Here is a 17,844-nt window from a genome sequence, read left to right on the forward strand (position 1 = left end):
AAACCTTTCTCCATTCATTTTTTCTGGATTTTCCAGATGGCACAGTGGTAAAGAACCCGTCTGCCAATGCAGGAGATGCAAGAGACATGGGTTCGATCCCTGGGTCAGGAAGATCTCCTGGAATAGGAAATGGCAACCCACTACAGTATTCTTGCCTGGGAGATTCCGTGGGCAGAGGGGCCTGATGGGCCACAGTCCATGGGGTGGCAAAGAATCAGACATGACTGAGCATGTGGGTGTGTGCAAAGAGTCAGACATGACTGAGCATGTGGGTGCACACGCACGCGCACACACACACACACACACACACACTTTCTACCCGCCCAACCCCCCACCCACCTCACCCCCTCTGCATCCCTTTTTCCAAGTACCTGTTTTCTCCAGGTTTAGTCTTCTTTGGTCCCATCTGCCTATATGGCCCTACTTGCGTGAAGATCAGACATCTGTCAGCCTTATATGTCTGAGCTAGCTCCACATAAGTTGATACGAAGCAAGAGTTTCTGCACAGATGAGAACTACCACAAAGCCTATATGGTAAAGCCTGTGGTCAGTGGATGCCCGAGCTAATATTTCTCCACTCAGGAGAAGGTTCCTAGTTCTGCTTTGAACATACCCTTTGACTCAGACCTCTGTTCACTCGGTGTTCTAACAAGCCTGTTTATCTAAGCTGCTTAGCACAGGGATGGTTGAAGAATCTGTGGCAGGACTGAGGAGGGTGTGGTGGTGTTAGAAGGAAGTGGCACGGTTACAGCTGTAAGAAGGAAAGCTTAATGGCAAAGAAAGGATGAAGTGTCTCAGTGAAGCAGAGGAGCTCACAAATATCGATTATTGAGATCAGGAGGCAGTGGCCCTGTATACTTGCTGTTAAAGCCTGCTGGCTGTCACTGGTTCATAATTGACCCCATCATCAACTGAAGATTAGTTTTGGTTTATTATGTGATATTTAAAATGTTATAGAAGTGCATAGTACTTTTTAGAATTAAAAAAAATTTTTTTCATAAAGGCAGGCATTTCAAGAGATCAAGTTTTGTTTACTTGTAAATATGACCAAAGCAGATGTTAGTACAGTATTTTTGTTGGTTTCTTTCCCATCTTTTCCTCTATGTCCACTGAGATGGTGTTTTTACAAAAGACTTTTGTCTCTTCTCTTTGAAGACAGACCCTTTATCTTAATTTCTACTAACGCTCTTCTGTGGTGTGGTTTGATATATACACCTCTGCTAATTCCTAAGTCGCTTCAGTCGTGTCTGACTCTGCGTGACCCCATAGAGGGCAGCCCACCAGGCTCCCCCGTCCCTGGGATTCTCCAGGCAAGAACACTGGAGTGGGTTGCCATTTCCTTCTCCAATATACACTTCAGTGTCCCCTAATAAAGATAGTCTTCATAGCAGTAGATAGCGAATCCTTCCTATAAAACATGAGCATACTGATTAATTTTCCGCAGCTTCACCTTCAGCCTCTCTCCTTACTTTTGTTACATGGCCAAGCTTCTTATTTACCTGTATATATTTGGTGACACTTCTTTCCCCCACACACCTCTCAAGCTTCCCCATCCATTTCCACTCTACAGGAGTCCACAGAGTTGGCTTGAACTACTGGCGTCAGCAGATCCTCCTGATATGGATTGATGTAACAAGTGTGGAGGCTGTTTTAGGGGCTAGGAAAACACAGGAGAGCCAATGAGTAGAATTCCAGGCTCTTGAGTAGTTTGTGTTCTAGTAGGGGAGGAAGACCAACAAATAATTTAGACAGTGAAGCAAGAACAGTGCGTGTGCTGGGCTGAGGGGGCACCAATGCAAGAGGGGAGCCCCAGGAGGGCTCTGAGGAGGAGCTACCTGAGGACCCACCCAAGTCAGGAGGAGTCTTTGATTGCAGAGAGCATGGCTGCTCATCGCTGGGTGCATCGGTGCCTATTCGTAGAATGAATAAATGAAAGAATAAAGCAGAAGATTATTGTGTTAAGTTTCTTGTGTTTTATGCAGAATAGTTTAGTGAACACAAACACTGTACATGCCCTTATCTACCAACTCTCTAGAAAGAAAAACACATAGGCACTACTTAAGTGAAGAAACTAAAGCTAACACTTCTGATGTGAGAGGAGATTATCTAAGCCTTAAAATATGGAGTTGGGAAATTCACTAATTCTTAAACTTTTTAATTGAAAATTTGCTAGATGTGTAGCAGTGTGTTAACATGCTATGGAGGAGTTAAAAAACAAAGAAAGATGGAATTAATGTGAATTTGTTCCTCAATGGCCTTCACAGGGGGGACACCAGTACTATAGGCGAGTTTTATGAGACAGCATATGGTTAATGATGCAAAGGCTTAAATGATTCAAGTAAATGCTGTTGGTCCTGAAAAAGGAGAGTCTTTGGGGGCTGGAGCTTGAGCAGTCACAAACACAGCTCCAGATTCTTGAGAGACTTGTTGAAATGAAGTCTGCTGCAGAGAAGCAAAGTGCATAGAACTCGATAGTTCTCCCATATTAAGGAGATAACTTTCTGTCCTGGCTTTTGTGAAGAGCAGGCTACATACTATTTGTGTTTGAAGAACTTTCCGTAAGATTTTTGGATGAGCTTTGGTTTTGCAGAAAAATAGTTCAGTGTCTTCCCAATGTCACTGAGGAGGACGAGGATGAGGATGGTTTGCGAATAGCAGATACGGGAGATGATTCCTTTGAACCAGTTAGCACAAGTATACATGAGCCCCTCCCCCTTGAGCCTCCCTCCCACCCGTCTCGGTCGTCACAGAGCACAGGTTCCCTGTGCTGGAGAGCAGCTTCCCATCAGCCTCTAGTCTGCACATGGCATTGCATATATTTCAGTGCTACTCTCCCCCTGAGGTTACTGATACGTGTGCACTAGTCCTGGGAGCTATGGAAATATTTGACATTGTTGTTGCCTCTTCTTGTCCTTTGATTTCTTAATTAAGTGAATATATGAGGTCAGATGTCATGCCTGACTTTTTTGATTTGTTGCCCAATGTATTTCTTGGCTGTGTCCTAATCTACTTTTTTGCCCTTTTGCAATTCTGTCTTCTGAGGATAGGAGATAACTTGAAACAAGGGTGAGTTGTAGATCAGTCTCTCTCCTGTAGGGGTCGCTACGAGAGTGGCAGTTTGGGATCTTTGCTGGCCACCCAGCACCATGTGGCATGACTTGACACAATAAGCCTAAGGATTGTGAGATCTGGTTTGTGTTGATATTTTACTTTTGAGGGTCATATGAGCTGTAACTCCCATCAAGAATTGTGCAGGCTCATTACTATGTATTTTATCACTTTGGTTCCGTAAATGCTACACCTGTGCTTTTTTTTTTTTTTTTTTTTACCTCTCATATTTGGTGCATGGTTATTTTAGAGTTCTCATCATGCCCCATTTGCAAATGAGAAATCTATGCACATAGATACATTAAACGTTTTAGTGGCTTTTGCAGCACAAATGCAAATGATGGCAGCCTAAACTTGGCCTTCTCTAGGACCTCAGATTTCTATTTAATGGGTTTGTCACTCAAGACACTTGCTGGCTGGCCCCAGTGCTTTTAAAAAATTGAATCGAGCATGATGAGGTGCATCCCCTTGATTAAATGTTTTTCCTCCTATGCAATCACCATTATCTGTTTGGCTCCCATTCTTTTGAGGCAGCCCTGCATTGCAAATCAATATCTTTCTGAAGAGACAGTGTCTTGTGAATTGCCTGGACAGAATATGCACGGTTACTTTGGCTGCAATGCTGCTGCAGAGCCCGGATTACTCTGTCTTCCTGGGAACTCCACAGGCAAGTCCATCGTGTTTAGAGGAAAAAAAAAGAGAGATTCTTTTGGGAAAAAAAAATTAAAGTGTTAAAGCTATTGATCCTGAATGTGAGCATGTCCTTTGTGTTCTCCTGAACCATTTTTGGTCTTCTTCCTTGGAGATTAGCTTCTCTAGGTATTTCTGGGTGTTTTTTTTTTTTTTTTTTCTTTCCCCTGCTTTTGCTTCCCCCTTTCTTGGTTGTAGTACGGCCGTACCATTTCAGCTTGCTAGTGCACAAAGATGTGAATTCAGTTGCTGTATGAGCCTGGCCTGGTGCAAACACATTGCTAGAGACATGCTAAAGAGTTCCAGGTGATTCGAGCCTGAGAGAGACAACAGCGAAACGGTAAGACGGAGCATGCTTAAAATTAGAGCAGGGGGTTTAATTTGGAGCATCTCAGCAAGTCTGAATCCTGACTCACTCATTTACAACTTGAAAAGGATTCATTTTGTGCATGTCATTTTACTCACTCCCTTCTATTTAACTGCCAAAACCCATCACAGGTTGATCCAGGGGCTATTTAAGCTAAAGATCTGACAGGAGGTTACCGACGGCAGAGTCTCTTGAGGTTTCCGAGGCTACTGCTTGTACTTTGTAAACACCAGAAGCAGCGATAAGATGAGGAAAAGGTTTGCGACTGTGCTTCTTTGCCAGAGCTGAATGTTATTTCTTCTGAAACTCATCTTATTTATTATAGCTTAAAGAGATCTTACGGATTGTTTTGCCCGGCTATGCTTGGCTGAATGCCCTCTGAGTCGAGCTGGTGAAGGACGGGAGACCACTTTTCTCATTGGATAAACTGATGTCCATGAATTAGCTGGAATGGCTCTGAGTGCAATAAACACCTCTAATATATTAGGCATCTGGGGCTTCCTCCCTGCTCCTCCCCCCTCCCTTCTGGAGCACGGAAATGCACCTGCTTTAAGTGTTTGCTGCCTGGCAGAGGTCAGTGCGCTGGTATTTTGCATCTTCCCACCTGGGGTGGTTGTGCTTTCATGTACAGAAGTGGGCATCCTTCATGCAGCTCTGCTTGAAGTGCTGACTCTAAGAGTGGACTGTTAGCATTCTGGATGCTAATGGAGAACTCCTGCAGGCATGAAGGTCCAGGCAGCAGAGAGGCGCCTCCAAAATGATGCCCACCTGCTTGGGGAGAAGATAACAGCTGAGAGACAGAAATGTAATAAACCGTGATCTCTGCTGAGGTCGAATTCCTATTTCCGTTTGTTAATGGGCACCTTGTCTTAGGGGTGGGGGTGGTTGAAGTTGAAAGACATGTTTTAATATTGTTCAAAGTGAGACTACTACATTGCACGGTTCTGGTGATTTTATAAGGTTCCGACTGTTGTATAGGTACTGGATGTTAAGGATGTCAGCATTTGAATTTTTTGGCTTTAAAAATGTTCTCCTTATGTATACTTTAACTGAGTACTTCATGTAAAATGTAAATGATGATGATAGTGAATATTAGTTGAGAAAATCATCAGTAACTTGGTGTGGCATGTTGGTCATAAGCCCGTTGTAGGTAATTTTGTGACATAAGTATTTCTAAGAAAGAACACTTGATTACTTGATAGGCTAGTTGAGAGAATTAGTGATAATGTTTGGGTTCACTAGAATTTTTTTAAGGGGGACCTTAAATATTCTTCTGTATTCACTCAACTATTTATTGTAAAGGTCAGACGTTAATTTTTGGCAAGGAATATTTGGATTTTCTTCCAAAGATAGTTAAAATTTTCTGTTATTTTTGACCATTTATTTTTTCCTAAAAAATGGAGATGAACTATACAAGCTATCTTTTCTATACTTTAGTTGTTCCTTTAAAAAAAAAGAAAACAACTTTTTTTTTCTGCTCAGAACATGATGTGACTGTGTTTGCTGTTTCTTTTCCTGAGAGTGATATCTTCGAGTTATTTATATTTTACCTTCGCTTTTTGTAAGCTATGAGGTTTCTTTTTTTTGTCCTGTGGCAGGAGTTGTACATTTGCAAAAAGTAATTTTTTAAAAGGAGAATAGTAGAGCAGTTAATAAGATTGATTTTCCTATCAGTTTTTTAAAAATTCCTCATTCTGCAAACATTTATCAGCCATTTACTCTATGAGGCATCCTGAGATGTGCTGTGAAGGGAGTAAAGATGAGATAGATATACTGCCTTCCCTGAAGGAGCTTAGGGATCGTAGCTTTGGTATTTTTCTCAGGAATATGCCCCATTATACTCCCTCATGAATAAGTAAATTTGATGCTTTTTGTATTTTCCTACTTAGAATTGTCCTCTATTTATATCTTTTAATCATTTGTTTATTAAACAAGCATTTATGGAGAGTCTACTGAGTAACAGTGTAACTGCTGAGACATAGCTAGTCCCTGTCCTCAGGAAACTTACAATCTACTCCTTAAAATAGTTCAAGGAGACGTTTTTAAATTTTTTCATTTTGGGCAGTTATGAAACATACACTATATACTTTCATTTTTTTGCATTTAAAAAATTGTGGTGAAAAATATATGTAACACAAAATTTTCCATTTTAACCATTTTTAGGTATATAATTTATTGGCCTGAGTACATTCCCAATGTTTTGCTATCATCATTGCTGTCCAAGTGCAGAACTTTCCATCATCCCTAATAGATGTTCTGTGTCGATTAAGTGATAACTCCCCAGTCTCCGTCTCCAGCCTTTGGTAATTTCTAGTCTACATCTGTGTCTATGAATTTGCCTTTTCTTGGTATGTTATATCATATCAAGTGGCATCATAAAGTATTTGTCCTTTTGTGTTTAGTTTATTTTATCCAATGTGTTTTCAGGGTTCATCCATGTTATACCGTATATCAGAATTTCATTCCTTTTTAATGTATGCTTTAATTTTTTTTAATATGGAAAAGACAGCAGTCTCCCCGCCCCCCCCCCCCCCCCCCGCATATAATTTCAATAAAGCAAGTTTCCATATCGACTTCTATGGACATCTAATAAATATGGATAATTTAGAAATACTAAAAAGCAGTGTAGGATTGAGGAATAGAAATGCACTGATCTAAGGAATGATCCAAGGATATATTCATTTGGATTCTTTACATGGCCTGGTAGTTGAGCATGGTAATTGGGCTAGTGAGATTTTCATGTGAATTTTTTGCTTATAGAAAGCAACTGTCATCTGAAATATATAGCGGAAGGCTGGACTGTGGGTTTTGTCATTGTGAACATTCAGATTTTACCCACTCTGCTTCTAGTCTGTTAAATAAAAACTTTATAAGCAAAGGCTGATCATGTTGAGATCCTCTTGCAGAACCAGAGACTCTTAGAACTGGGAGGTACTTCAGCAGTCAGTCGTTTAACCAGTTGACTCATCTTCGTTTCATCTGGCCAGTTGGAGGGTGAGACTGCACTCATCTCTCGATGCCCACCGCTAGTCTTCTCCCACTCCCCAGTGCTGTTCTCAGTGTACACCCAGCCCCCAAATCACAGATCTCTGAGTTAGAGGACAATGAGAAAGGGGACAAGAGTCATGCCCATTAAGCAGATTTCCATTGGATGAGGTCAGCCTGGCTTCATCAGTGTGGCATTCTCCTTCTCACATTTCTTCCTGATGCTACTATTAAATCTAAATGACTTTCTCATAGATCTTTTTTAGAAAGCAGAGTTAAGGCTCTAGAGCCTCTGTTTATCTACCATTGACCAATATGATGATTCTTAGATGGGTTCAATCAACACTTTATATCCATGCCTTTAACATACTCTTCAGGAAACACAGGGCTTCCCTGGTGGCTCAGATAGTAAAGAATCTGCCTGCAATGTGGGGGCCTTGGGTTCGATCCCCGCGTCAGGAAGATCTCCTAGAGAGAGGAATGGCAACCCACTCCAGTATCCTTGCCTGGAGAATCCAATGGACAGAGGCTACAGCCCATAGGGTCACCAAGAGGCAGACTCGACTGAGCAACTAACACTGTCACTTCAGGAAACACAAGCATATATGGGAAGAGGCCTGAGCCTTCCCATCTTCCCCATCAGTCTGTCCTTCTTAATAAATCTTTTGCTTTCTGCCCCCACCCACATACACCCTAATACTTTGATTTTCAGCCTTGACTTTTGATATGAGGATCAACTTTTGATAAGATTGAGAGCCAGATTAGTCAAAAGCATGTTAAATTTACATGGTGGAAGTGATGAGGAGGTGGCAAGGATGGGTTGGAAAACCTCAAAGCACAGAGCAGTTACTTTGCTCAGTTCTAAAAGCACTTTTCTTTTGTATCAGGAGAAATAGTGAGAGAAGTGTGGCAGGTCAGATCTGTGCTTTCCTTATTTCTCTCAGGATCTAAGTCCCAAGGGACATGTAAGGAAGATAACCTGGTGGTCAAGAGCTTGGGCTTCACAGTCAAAGCCCTGAAATAATTCCCATTTCCTGTGCATGCTCTGTGTGGTCTTGGACATGTTATGTAACTCTTGTGGGCCTCAATTTAATCATCTGTGAAACTGGGATGATAATTGTACCTCTTGAGGGTGTTGTAGAGATTAATTGAGAAACTACTTATGAAACTTTTAAAATAGTATCTCATTTAATAAGAGTTTAATAATAGCCATCACCCCAGGTGGCTCAGTGGTAAAGAATCTGCCTACTAATGCAGACACGCAAGAGACACGTGTTCTATCCCTGGGTCAGGAAGATCCCCTGGAGAAGGGAATGGCAACCCACTCCAGTATTCTTGCCTGGAGAATCCCATGGACAGAGGAGCCTGGCAGGCTACAGTCTGTAGGGTCGCAAAGAGTCAGACATCAGATATGACTGAGCACACACAGTAGCCTTCATCATCATTGTCATGGTCATCTAGAAATCCTTGATCTCCATCTCTCTTTTCTATCAATTTATATCAAATCTTGCCCAAGATCCTTCTCCAGTTTGCTAGTTTATTGGGCATATGTGACAGTTTCTTAATGTTATTGGGTTTGGGTATAAAAGGTGAATAAAAGAAAAAAGTCTTCAGTATTCTAGTTACAACCTGGCAGGTTTGGGAAGGATTATATGTTCTGTAGATTTCCTCTTCGACCCAACTGATACAAATTTGCTCCAGTGGCTTATTCCATAGCTAAATGAGATCTTGCTAAAAATACAAAGCTGACAGTGAAATGTTCCTGGAAGCACTGGGGCTTGTTTTCAGGTGGCAGCCAAACAGCAGGGCGTGTATATCCCACTGTTCTGCTCTATTCACCTTGAATGTCTCAGTTAGGATTTACTATTGAATTTTGTCAGTCATGGGAAAGGTTTACAGAACCAGTCCTCATGAAAGCAGTCAGGACTTCATTATTAATGGATTGCTGTCAAATTTATTATCGTCGAAATTTTAGTTCTTTACAAAAGATGGGCCAGCTGTTAAAGCTACATTGAGAGATACTTCCATTTTCTGCCCAGAGGTTCATTGTTCCCTGTGTTTCTCTTCATGAGCTCTGTGTGGTTAGTGACCCATATATGATTCTCTGAAAATTTTAAGAGCTTCAGAAGTCAATTCTATATTGAGTGGTGCCCTATATATTTCTGAATTCTTTGGTGAGGTTTGCGTCTAGATTTATTTTATTAGAATAAAACCATTAAACTTCTAAACTTTCTAGCATCACTCTCGACATTGATCACTGTTATTTCCCAAGCATTAATAATACATTTAGATGTTATTAAAAAAAATGGTTATCATAGTTGAGGAGATAGAAGTTGTGTTTATTTATACAGCCATCTGTTTGAGAGTAAGAAGAAAGTACACAATTTTATTTCTCCTTCAGGGAAGGAATTTAAACATATTTATAATCTTTATTTTTAAATGCTGTTCATATGGTTACCAGGGGAAAGAAATTCAGGTCCTGATGGATCAGTAAGTACCTGCAGTAGTGTCTCGTTTCAGCTTTATATTTTTAATGTTATTTTACCTTCTGGATGCTTTATCTTGCATGAGGGACAGAATAGTGAGCTACAGATATTTGAAACGTTTAAACATGAAGGAAGAACTAGGCTAGTTTAGTACAAAGAAGCTGTGGGTGGTGCAGTGAGGCTAGGAACAGAAAACAGAATTCAGAAGGCATTGAAACTCTTGTTTTCACAGCCTTTGAGACACACGACAGTTTCTCTTGTCCTCATGATGTTAAAAAAACAAACAAAAAAACCCCCTCAAATGCTAAGCATATGTGTACAGAAAGCAGTCTGACCATGTTATTGATTTTAAACATCTACGACTCTGAGTTCAGCCTGGTCTCTTTATTGGTTGGTAGTGCTTCTGACATGACCAACCTTTTAACATTGCCCCAGTATTAGTCAGCGCCCCTCCCTGGGTTATTTTGTACCTCTGCATGGTATGGGGTCCTTTGAAAACACAGCCTGGTTTCTCCTTCTCAGGTAGGACCCCAAACAAAACCTAATAAAGAGAAAAGCTCTATTTAAACCTGTAAATTCTATGAGAGAGGTGAGGAAAAGTCCCTATTTGCAGGAACAGACTTTTTTCTAGAGTAAGAGCTGTAAGGGAGTAGTGTCTCGGTGAAGAAACTAATTAGCCATGCCATGTGAGCCGTGTTCTGTAGCTCAAGTCTCCTGTTGGGTCGAGGGTGGGTATTCCAGTTCCCCACTGCAGCTGTGGGAGTTCTGTGGGTTAGAATAGGCTTTTGCTTTGTGGAGTCTCAGTAAAGCCACTCCTGTTTCGTGCATGCGCATTCTCATTTCATGTGTCCATTTCTGAGCCCTCTGGCTCTAGATGGGAAGGGGGAAGCAATAAAGATGTCGATGCTAACATTTCACCTCCCAACACCCTGTGTTCATGTGGCTTATGATGTGACCGTCACACCCATGGCTCCCTTTTTTTCCTGATGGAATTTTTTAAAAGATCTGTTTATTATTTTTATGGCTTTGGTGGGTCTTTGTTGCTGCACGTGGGCTTTCTCTCGCTGCAGCAGAGGTCCCTCTCCACAGCGGCGTGCGGGGTTCTTGCCGTGGCTTCTCTTGTGGCAGTCACAACGTCCCGGAGAGCGGCTTCAGTTGTTGTGGCTCATGGGCTCATGGGCTCTGGCTCAGTAGCTGCAGCGCCGGCCCTCAGGTGCCCTGTGGCATGTGGGATCTTCCCAGAGCAGAGATCAAACCTGTGTCTCTCGCATCGCAAGGCAGATTCTTAACCGCTGGACCACCAGGGAAGCCCCTTGATGGACTTTTAACCAGCATATAATTACGGTTGTCAGGTGGGAAGCAGAAAATTCACACATCGTCTCCTTTCCCCCTCTGGGCCTTTTGGAGATATTTAGCAAGTTTTTACTGGAAATAGTTAGGAAAGAGGCCCAGACTTGCAGAGAATTGCCCGTCCTTCTGTTTGGGAGTAGGGGTTCCAGTCCTTTTGTTAGACTAGGGCAGGAAATGAACAGTTACGTCTCATAGGCAGAGGGCTTTTTTTTTAACCTGTTTTATAGTACATGGCACGGTTCATATATGTAAGTGCCTTTTAAAATTTCATTTCTGGATCCTGAAGTGACTTCCTTTGAATTCTTTTTTTTTCTTTTCAAAGTTACCACATAAACTCTGGTAGATAAAGAATAAAGTGAAATTCTCTATTCAATTCTCCTTAGAATACTTACGTGGTAATTTTTTTCACAGATAATAGTGGCCCAGAGAAAAACTTGGAGAAGGCAATGGCACCCCACTCCAGTACTCTTGCCTGGAAAATCCATGGACAGAGGAGCCTGGTAGGCTGCAGTCCATGGGGTCACTAAGAGTCAGGAACGACTGAGCGACTTCACTTTCACTTTGCACTTTCATGCATTGGAGAAGGAAATGGCAACCTACTCCAGTGTTCTTGCCTGGAGAATCCCAGGGACGGGGAGCCTGGTGGGCTGCCGTCTATAGGGTCACACAGAGTCAGACACGACTGAAGCGACTTAGCAGCAGCAGCAGAGCAAAACAATGGCTTCTGCATTAGAAACACATAATTCCATAAGTTTCAGGTTTCTACACAGGAAGTAATGTTACTTGTGTTCTTATAATCTATGTGTAGTCTTCTCTACTCCTCACATGCTCCAATCCCATTGCTTTTTAAAAATTCATGTATATATTGGGTGTATCTTATTGGAGAATTTGTCTTCAGAGTTCAAAATTATATAAAGGAATTAGCTGAAATTACCATGATATCTGTTGGGAAGCTTGAGCAAAAATGCTACCCAAGGAATGTTGAAATGATTATCACTTATTTTGTACACAAAGACTGAAACAGATTTTGCCTCTCTAAAGCTTGACTTCTTTCACAATCTCAGTTCTTTATTTGACCATAGCTGCAGACTTTACTATTCTTCCATGCGTTAGAGCATTGCACCTGACTTTAATGTCCACACAGATTCCCTGGGTGTCTTGTTAAAATGTAGGTTCCAGTTCGGGAGGACTGAGGTAAGGGCGGGGCCTGTGATCCTGGGTGATGTCTGTGCTGGCGTTCTGAGGGCAGCCAGGGGTAAAGACTATTCCAGATGAAATCCTGATCACCCAAAATAACCACATTCCAAAAAACAGACAACAACTAACAGCAGAGAGGGCATTTCAGCCCTTACTGTGAGTGTTCATTCAACCTCATGTTAGATTTGTCATTATGAAATCATGGAATTTTAACCAGCATATCATATTGGATATCAAGTGGGAGTCAGAAAATTTCAAATGTCTTCTTCTTTCTTCTTTTGACCTTTTGGGGCTAGTTAGTTTTTAGTGTAGAAATAGTATAAAATAAAGAACCTAGAGGTCAGTAAATACATGCTTCTGTCTATGCCAGCCTTTAAGCAAACTGAATCTCTTACATTTAAATCAAGTGTATAATTATACCAGAAGGGAAAGCAACTCAATAAAATCATTTTAGTAATGCATATTGAAGTTTAAACTCCTGGGAAGACTACCTACATATTTCATAATACAATCAGGAAAACCACGATTGAGTCTCTTGGTGATAAGCACTGAAGCCCAGGCAGGACGTAACGAGACTACAGTCACTGAAGCGGCATAAAGGAATGTGATGTCCTCAAGAGTTCTCCATTCAGCCGTGTCCATTAGCTGACAGATTCAGACTGAATGAAATTAGGTCAGACCCCAAAAAAACCGGTCAGTAGAAAAAAAAGCATTTTAAAGTTAAATTCCAGTAACGGAATTCTGGCTAGTGGGAACGGCTGGTGAAGCCTTTTCATTGACAGGGGAAGAACTGGTCTCAGAAGGTACCTCACTGTACTGTACGTAGTTTCTTAGGACTCATTTTTGAAATGGCCTGCTGCTGCTGCTGCTAAGTCGCTTCAGTCCTGACCGACTCTGTGCGACCCCATAGATGGCAGCTCACCAGGCTCCTCTGTCCATGGGATTCTCCAGGCAAGAACACTGGAGGGGGTTGCCATTTCCTTCTCCAATGCATGAAAGTGAAAAGTCAAAGTGAAGTCGCTTAGTCGTGTCCAACTCCTAGCGACCCCATGGACTGCAGCCTACCAGGCTCCTCCGTCCATGGGATTTTCCAGGCAAGAGTACTGGAGTGGGGTGCCATTGCCTTCTCCGTGAAATGGCCTATGTTTAGTTAAAAGGGAAGGCTTAAACTAAGAAAAAAGGAAACAATAAGGAAAACAATCCATCTCTGAATAACTATTATCAGAGTACCCATTTCCTGCTGTCTTTTGAGCTCTGAGAATATGAAAAAAAAGGAAGGTGTGGTTTCTCTGCTCAGGTGTTTGCAGTCTGGTTGTAGAAATAAAAATACATGAGCAACAGAGCAAGACAAACGCCTCCTCCCACCCCAGCAGATAAACCAAATGCATGAGAACAAATTCCATAGTAGCTTATATGAAAACACATTAGGCGGCATGTATTTAAGTGACAGGTTATGAGGTACAGTCTAAACAGGTGTGGTTCTTACTGCGGGCATTTTTGGTTGCGACAATGACCGTGACACAGGGACATGACTAGCATTTAGTAGACAGGACTGGGGTTACCAGTGTCCCACAGTGTGACTGCTGCCGTGTGCTGCTTGCTCATAACCAACCCCTCAGCCAGGAGGCCCCGGACGCTGTCACTGAGACAATGCCAGGACTAGAGAGTTAAGGAAGATCCACGGAGGCTGGAGCTCTCAGGAGAGGTGTTCCTGGTATGAGCCTGCCTCCTCTCTAAATCCTAAAATCCCAAGAGAAAGAAAAGGTAAAATGAAGCACAGAGAAGTGAATTTATGTGTCTGGTCTTATCTTTGTAGTTGTTCTACTTAAAATCATTTACCAGCAGTGAATATTAATAGTAATTTATAGCAAAGGGGAAAAAGTGGAAATGGTAACAGATTTTATTTTCTTGGGCTGCAAAGCCACTGTGGACAGTGACTGCAGCCAGAAATTAAAAGATGCTTGCTCTTTGGAAGGAAAGCTATGACAAACCTAGACAGTGTATCAAAAAGCAGAAGCATCACTTTGCCGACAAATACCCATATAATCAAAGCTATGGTTTTTCTAGTAGTCATGTACAGATGTGAGATTTGGACCATAAAGAACGCTGAGTGCCAGAGAATTGATGTTGCTGGAATTTGAATTGTGGTGCTTGAAAAGACTCTTGAGAGTCCCTTGGACTGCAAGAAGATCAAACCAGTCCATCCTAAAGGACATCAGCCCTGAATAGTCATTGGAAGGACTGATGCTGAAGCTGAAACTCCAATACTTTGGCCACCTCATGCGAAGAGCTGACTCATTGGAAAAAACCCTGATGCTGGGAAAGATTGAAGGCAGGAGGAGAAGGGGGAGGTGACAGAGGATGAGATGGTTGGATGGCATCACCAGCTCAATGGACGTGAGTTTGAGCAGACTTTGGGGTATGGTGAAGGACAGGGAAGACTGGTATGCTGAAGTCCATGGGGTCACAGAGGGTCACAGAGTCAGATACAACTGAGCGACTGAACAAAAACAACCTCCAGCAGTAAGTTGCTGTCTGGAGTTTGTAATGGAAAGGTTGAGCTGTCAAAGGCCTGAAGAGTCGTTTGCTCCAGCTGTGTCAGATGAGAAGACCGAGACCCAGGGAATTGAAGTGATTTGTTCTGAGACATTTGTTGTAGTTTAGTTGCAAAGTCCTGACCAAGTCTTTGCAACCCCATGGACTGAAGCCTGCCAGGCTCCTCTGTCCACAGGATTTCCCAGGCAAAAATACCAGAGTGGGTTGTCCTTTCCTTCTCCAGGGGATCTTCCCAACTCGAGGATCGAACCTGAGTCTTCTGCAGTGACAGGCAAATTCTTTAGCACTGAGCCACCAGGGAAGCCCTCTGAGTAGTATGGGTAATAAGGGTGGCATGCTTGCCTATATATTTGCTAATGTTCTGAAGGTGATCTTAGGCAAGATGTTGGTTCTGATAAAATATAGTTGTAAGTGAAAGGACTCTTGGGCATATATCCCGTTATATACATACAGAAAGTGCTTTCTGTTTTTTTTTTTTTTTGTTCCATGTAGTCATTCACACTGTCACTGCTATACACACTCGTACACACAGAGGAGAAAAGAGGAGGCTACAACCAAAGAGAGGACAGCATGCTTTTAGGTCTTGCAGGTTTAGGTTAGAGATGAAAGCAACTTAAGAATTACGATTCTAGTGGCATTAGAAATTTCTCCTATACTCTCCCCCTTCATTCCCCATTCACCAATTCTTTACAGTGGACGAAGCTTTTTATCCTATAATGCTTAACATTCAAATAACCCAGGGAGAAGTGGTACTCTGATTTTAAGTGTTCAAAGACTTGTGAATGACTGAGGATTGCTTTTTAATTGGGAGCAGATTTTGAGAGAAGAAGATTTTTGTCTGAGTAAGACAAAGCCACGAGGCCCTCACTGGGTAACAGATGAGGGGAAAACAAATGGAAGAGGTTGTTTCCGTGTCAGGAATTGTGCTGCTTTCAGTTTTGCATTGAATCTGGCATGGATATTCCTTTTATGAATGTCAGGAGATCATGATGGAAGCCGGTTCTTTTTCTGGTGTTTGCCTTCATAAAGAGTGTGGAGTGAAGTAGAGATCACCCTCTGAACCCAGTAAAATGCCGCTCGTCAGAAAATGGTTGATTCAAAGGGACAGTTTTCGGCCCCAATGAATTTGCTTGCAGTGAGTGCCAACCTTAACAGAATTAAGTTGTGCTGTTTCAAATCCACTGCTGTGAGTTTGGGAGACAGTTGTCTGGATTTTACATAGCTCCAAGCTAAAATTGTAGGTCAAACCGTGACTTTTGGAGCCTCCAACACTGTTTGAATTGCTAACAATTTTTACTGAGTTTTCAGTCTGTGAGCTTATATACAGACCCCTCTTAATGATGAGTGAACCGAAGTAATGGATTCCGATGAACGTCTAAATGGGTGGGTGCACCTCTAACCATGTTTGAAATTCTGGGTTCTGTTGAATTTACCGAAAAAAAGAAAGGAACAGAAGTTTATTTTGGTATTTGTGATGATTTCTTTTTTTCTGTTTTCAAGTACCATCAGATATCCCTGCTTATGTAAATTTTGTCACTTCAGTTTCTAAGTGGATCAAGGAAGTGTGAAAAAATGCCGTCACAGAGAAAACATATCCTGTTTTCTGGTAACATTGGAATGTCTGTTGTTTTCAGGCAGTACTGCTGGTGTAGCTATTCACTGTGATTGGCTTGGTCCAGGGCTTGGAGTAAGAGGAAGTCTATGGCTTGGTGTGCCCTGTGCTGAGCAAAGGACAGTGAAAGCTGATGGTGAATATCATGTCTAAGAGTCTTCTGTGCCTGGAACATCCCCAGCTAGTGCCCACATCATTAAAAATATATGTAGTTAATGTAATTTTGAAAACCAATTTGTCTCAATCTATTTAAGTACCGATTACTGCCTTAATTAAATTCCCTTAATTTCAAATACTTAGTGTGACAGATTATCTTAACATATTTCAGATACTTTTTAAACAAGGAAAACATGCACAAATATTCTTGCACGTTACATTACCACACTTATGCTCATCCTATTTTAAAACACCAGCACTGGGTTTAATTAATTTCATATTATTTCTATATTTCTTTTTATGCCTTCCTAAGAATATGGGTCTACTTAATTAGATTCCTTCTAAGGGTTTCAGTAATAATGTTTTTGAATCTTCTTGGGATTGTGTAATCTTTTCTGTTGTTGTAGTTTAGTTGCTAAGTCGTGTCCAACTCTTTTGCAACCCAATGGACTGTAGCCTGCCAGGCTCCTCTGTGCATGGGATTTCCAAGGCAAGAATAAGTGGGTTGCCATTTCCTTCTCCAGGGGATCTTCCCAAACCAGGGACTGAACCCATGTCTCCGGCTTTGGCAGGCAGATTCTTTACCACTGAGCCACCACGGAAGCCCATTGTGTAATCGTTACAAATCCACAATTAAAACAATGTCTTCGCAGAATAGCTGGGGTTACAAGATCTGGAGTTGTAGACTGTTAAGTTCAGTTGCTCAGTCGTGTCCAACTCTTTGCGACCCCATGGACTGCAGCACGCCAGGCTTCCCTGTCCATCAACAACTCCTGGAACTTGCTCAAACTCACGTTTGACTACTGTGGTCCACAAAAGGCTTGTTGATTTTTTCCAGAGTGATTCAGATCTGAGTCATTGGTTAGCACTTGAATTGAATTTTCTGTTTAAGGGTTAAATTTCACTTAGTTTTAAAAAGTTAACTTATTTCCAAAAAATGTCTTCCACAATGACATCACATTTCTTTACCATCTGGTCTCTCTCCACTAAATGTATTCTTTGTAAAACATTGCTTAGGCCCTTTAGTTTATTGCTGTGTTATGTTGACCTGGTCTGTTGTCGAAACATCCTGCCTTGCCGTTCTTTGCGCACTTGGGCTGTATAGACCCTCTTTGCACAAGCCTTGAGCGCCCACTCCTGTGTTGGGTTCAGCTCCTACTTTTTCTGGCACTGCTTGGCTCACTCACAGTTCCACATGTGAAAGCCAACCGTGGATCCTGTTACATTCATCCTTCCTCACAACTGCCATTTGCCCCTTAATAATGACTTTTCTCTCTCAAAATCAGAATGAACTCAGGGTCTTTCCATAACTCACTTGTTCCGTTTAACCATAATTT

General features: G+C 41.9%; 1 protein-coding gene across 13 annotated transcripts in view; it reads left to right on the forward strand.

Annotated features, from left to right (window-relative positions):
• Positions 1 to 17,844, forward strand: part of CDK14 (cyclin dependent kinase 14) — a 678,396-nt gene that overhangs the window by 126,618 nt on the left and 533,934 nt on the right. Inside the window, exon 1 of one of the 13 annotated variants that reach the window (XM_059885777.1) lies at positions 4,007 to 4,138. The exons of 10 other annotated variants lie outside the window; for them this stretch is intronic. Coding sequence is in view for 1 of the 3 variants with exons in the window: in XM_059885774.1 (XP_059741757.1) it covers positions 4,616 to 4,738 (123 nt within the window). In the remaining 2 variants the exon portion in view is untranslated. Of the gene's footprint in view, positions 1 to 4,006; positions 4,139 to 4,450; positions 4,739 to 4,783; positions 4,971 to 17,844 lie in introns of those variants that run through there. 2 more of the 13 variants (XM_059885774.1, XM_059885779.1) reach the window with 2 other exon arrangements.

The sequence above is a fragment of the Bos taurus genome, chromosome 4, assembly GCF_002263795.3.
Source record: "Bos taurus isolate L1 Dominette 01449 registration number 42190680 breed Hereford chromosome 4, ARS-UCD2.0, whole genome shotgun sequence".
In the NCBI taxonomy this organism is placed as follows: domain Eukaryota; kingdom Metazoa; phylum Chordata; class Mammalia; order Artiodactyla; family Bovidae; genus Bos; species Bos taurus.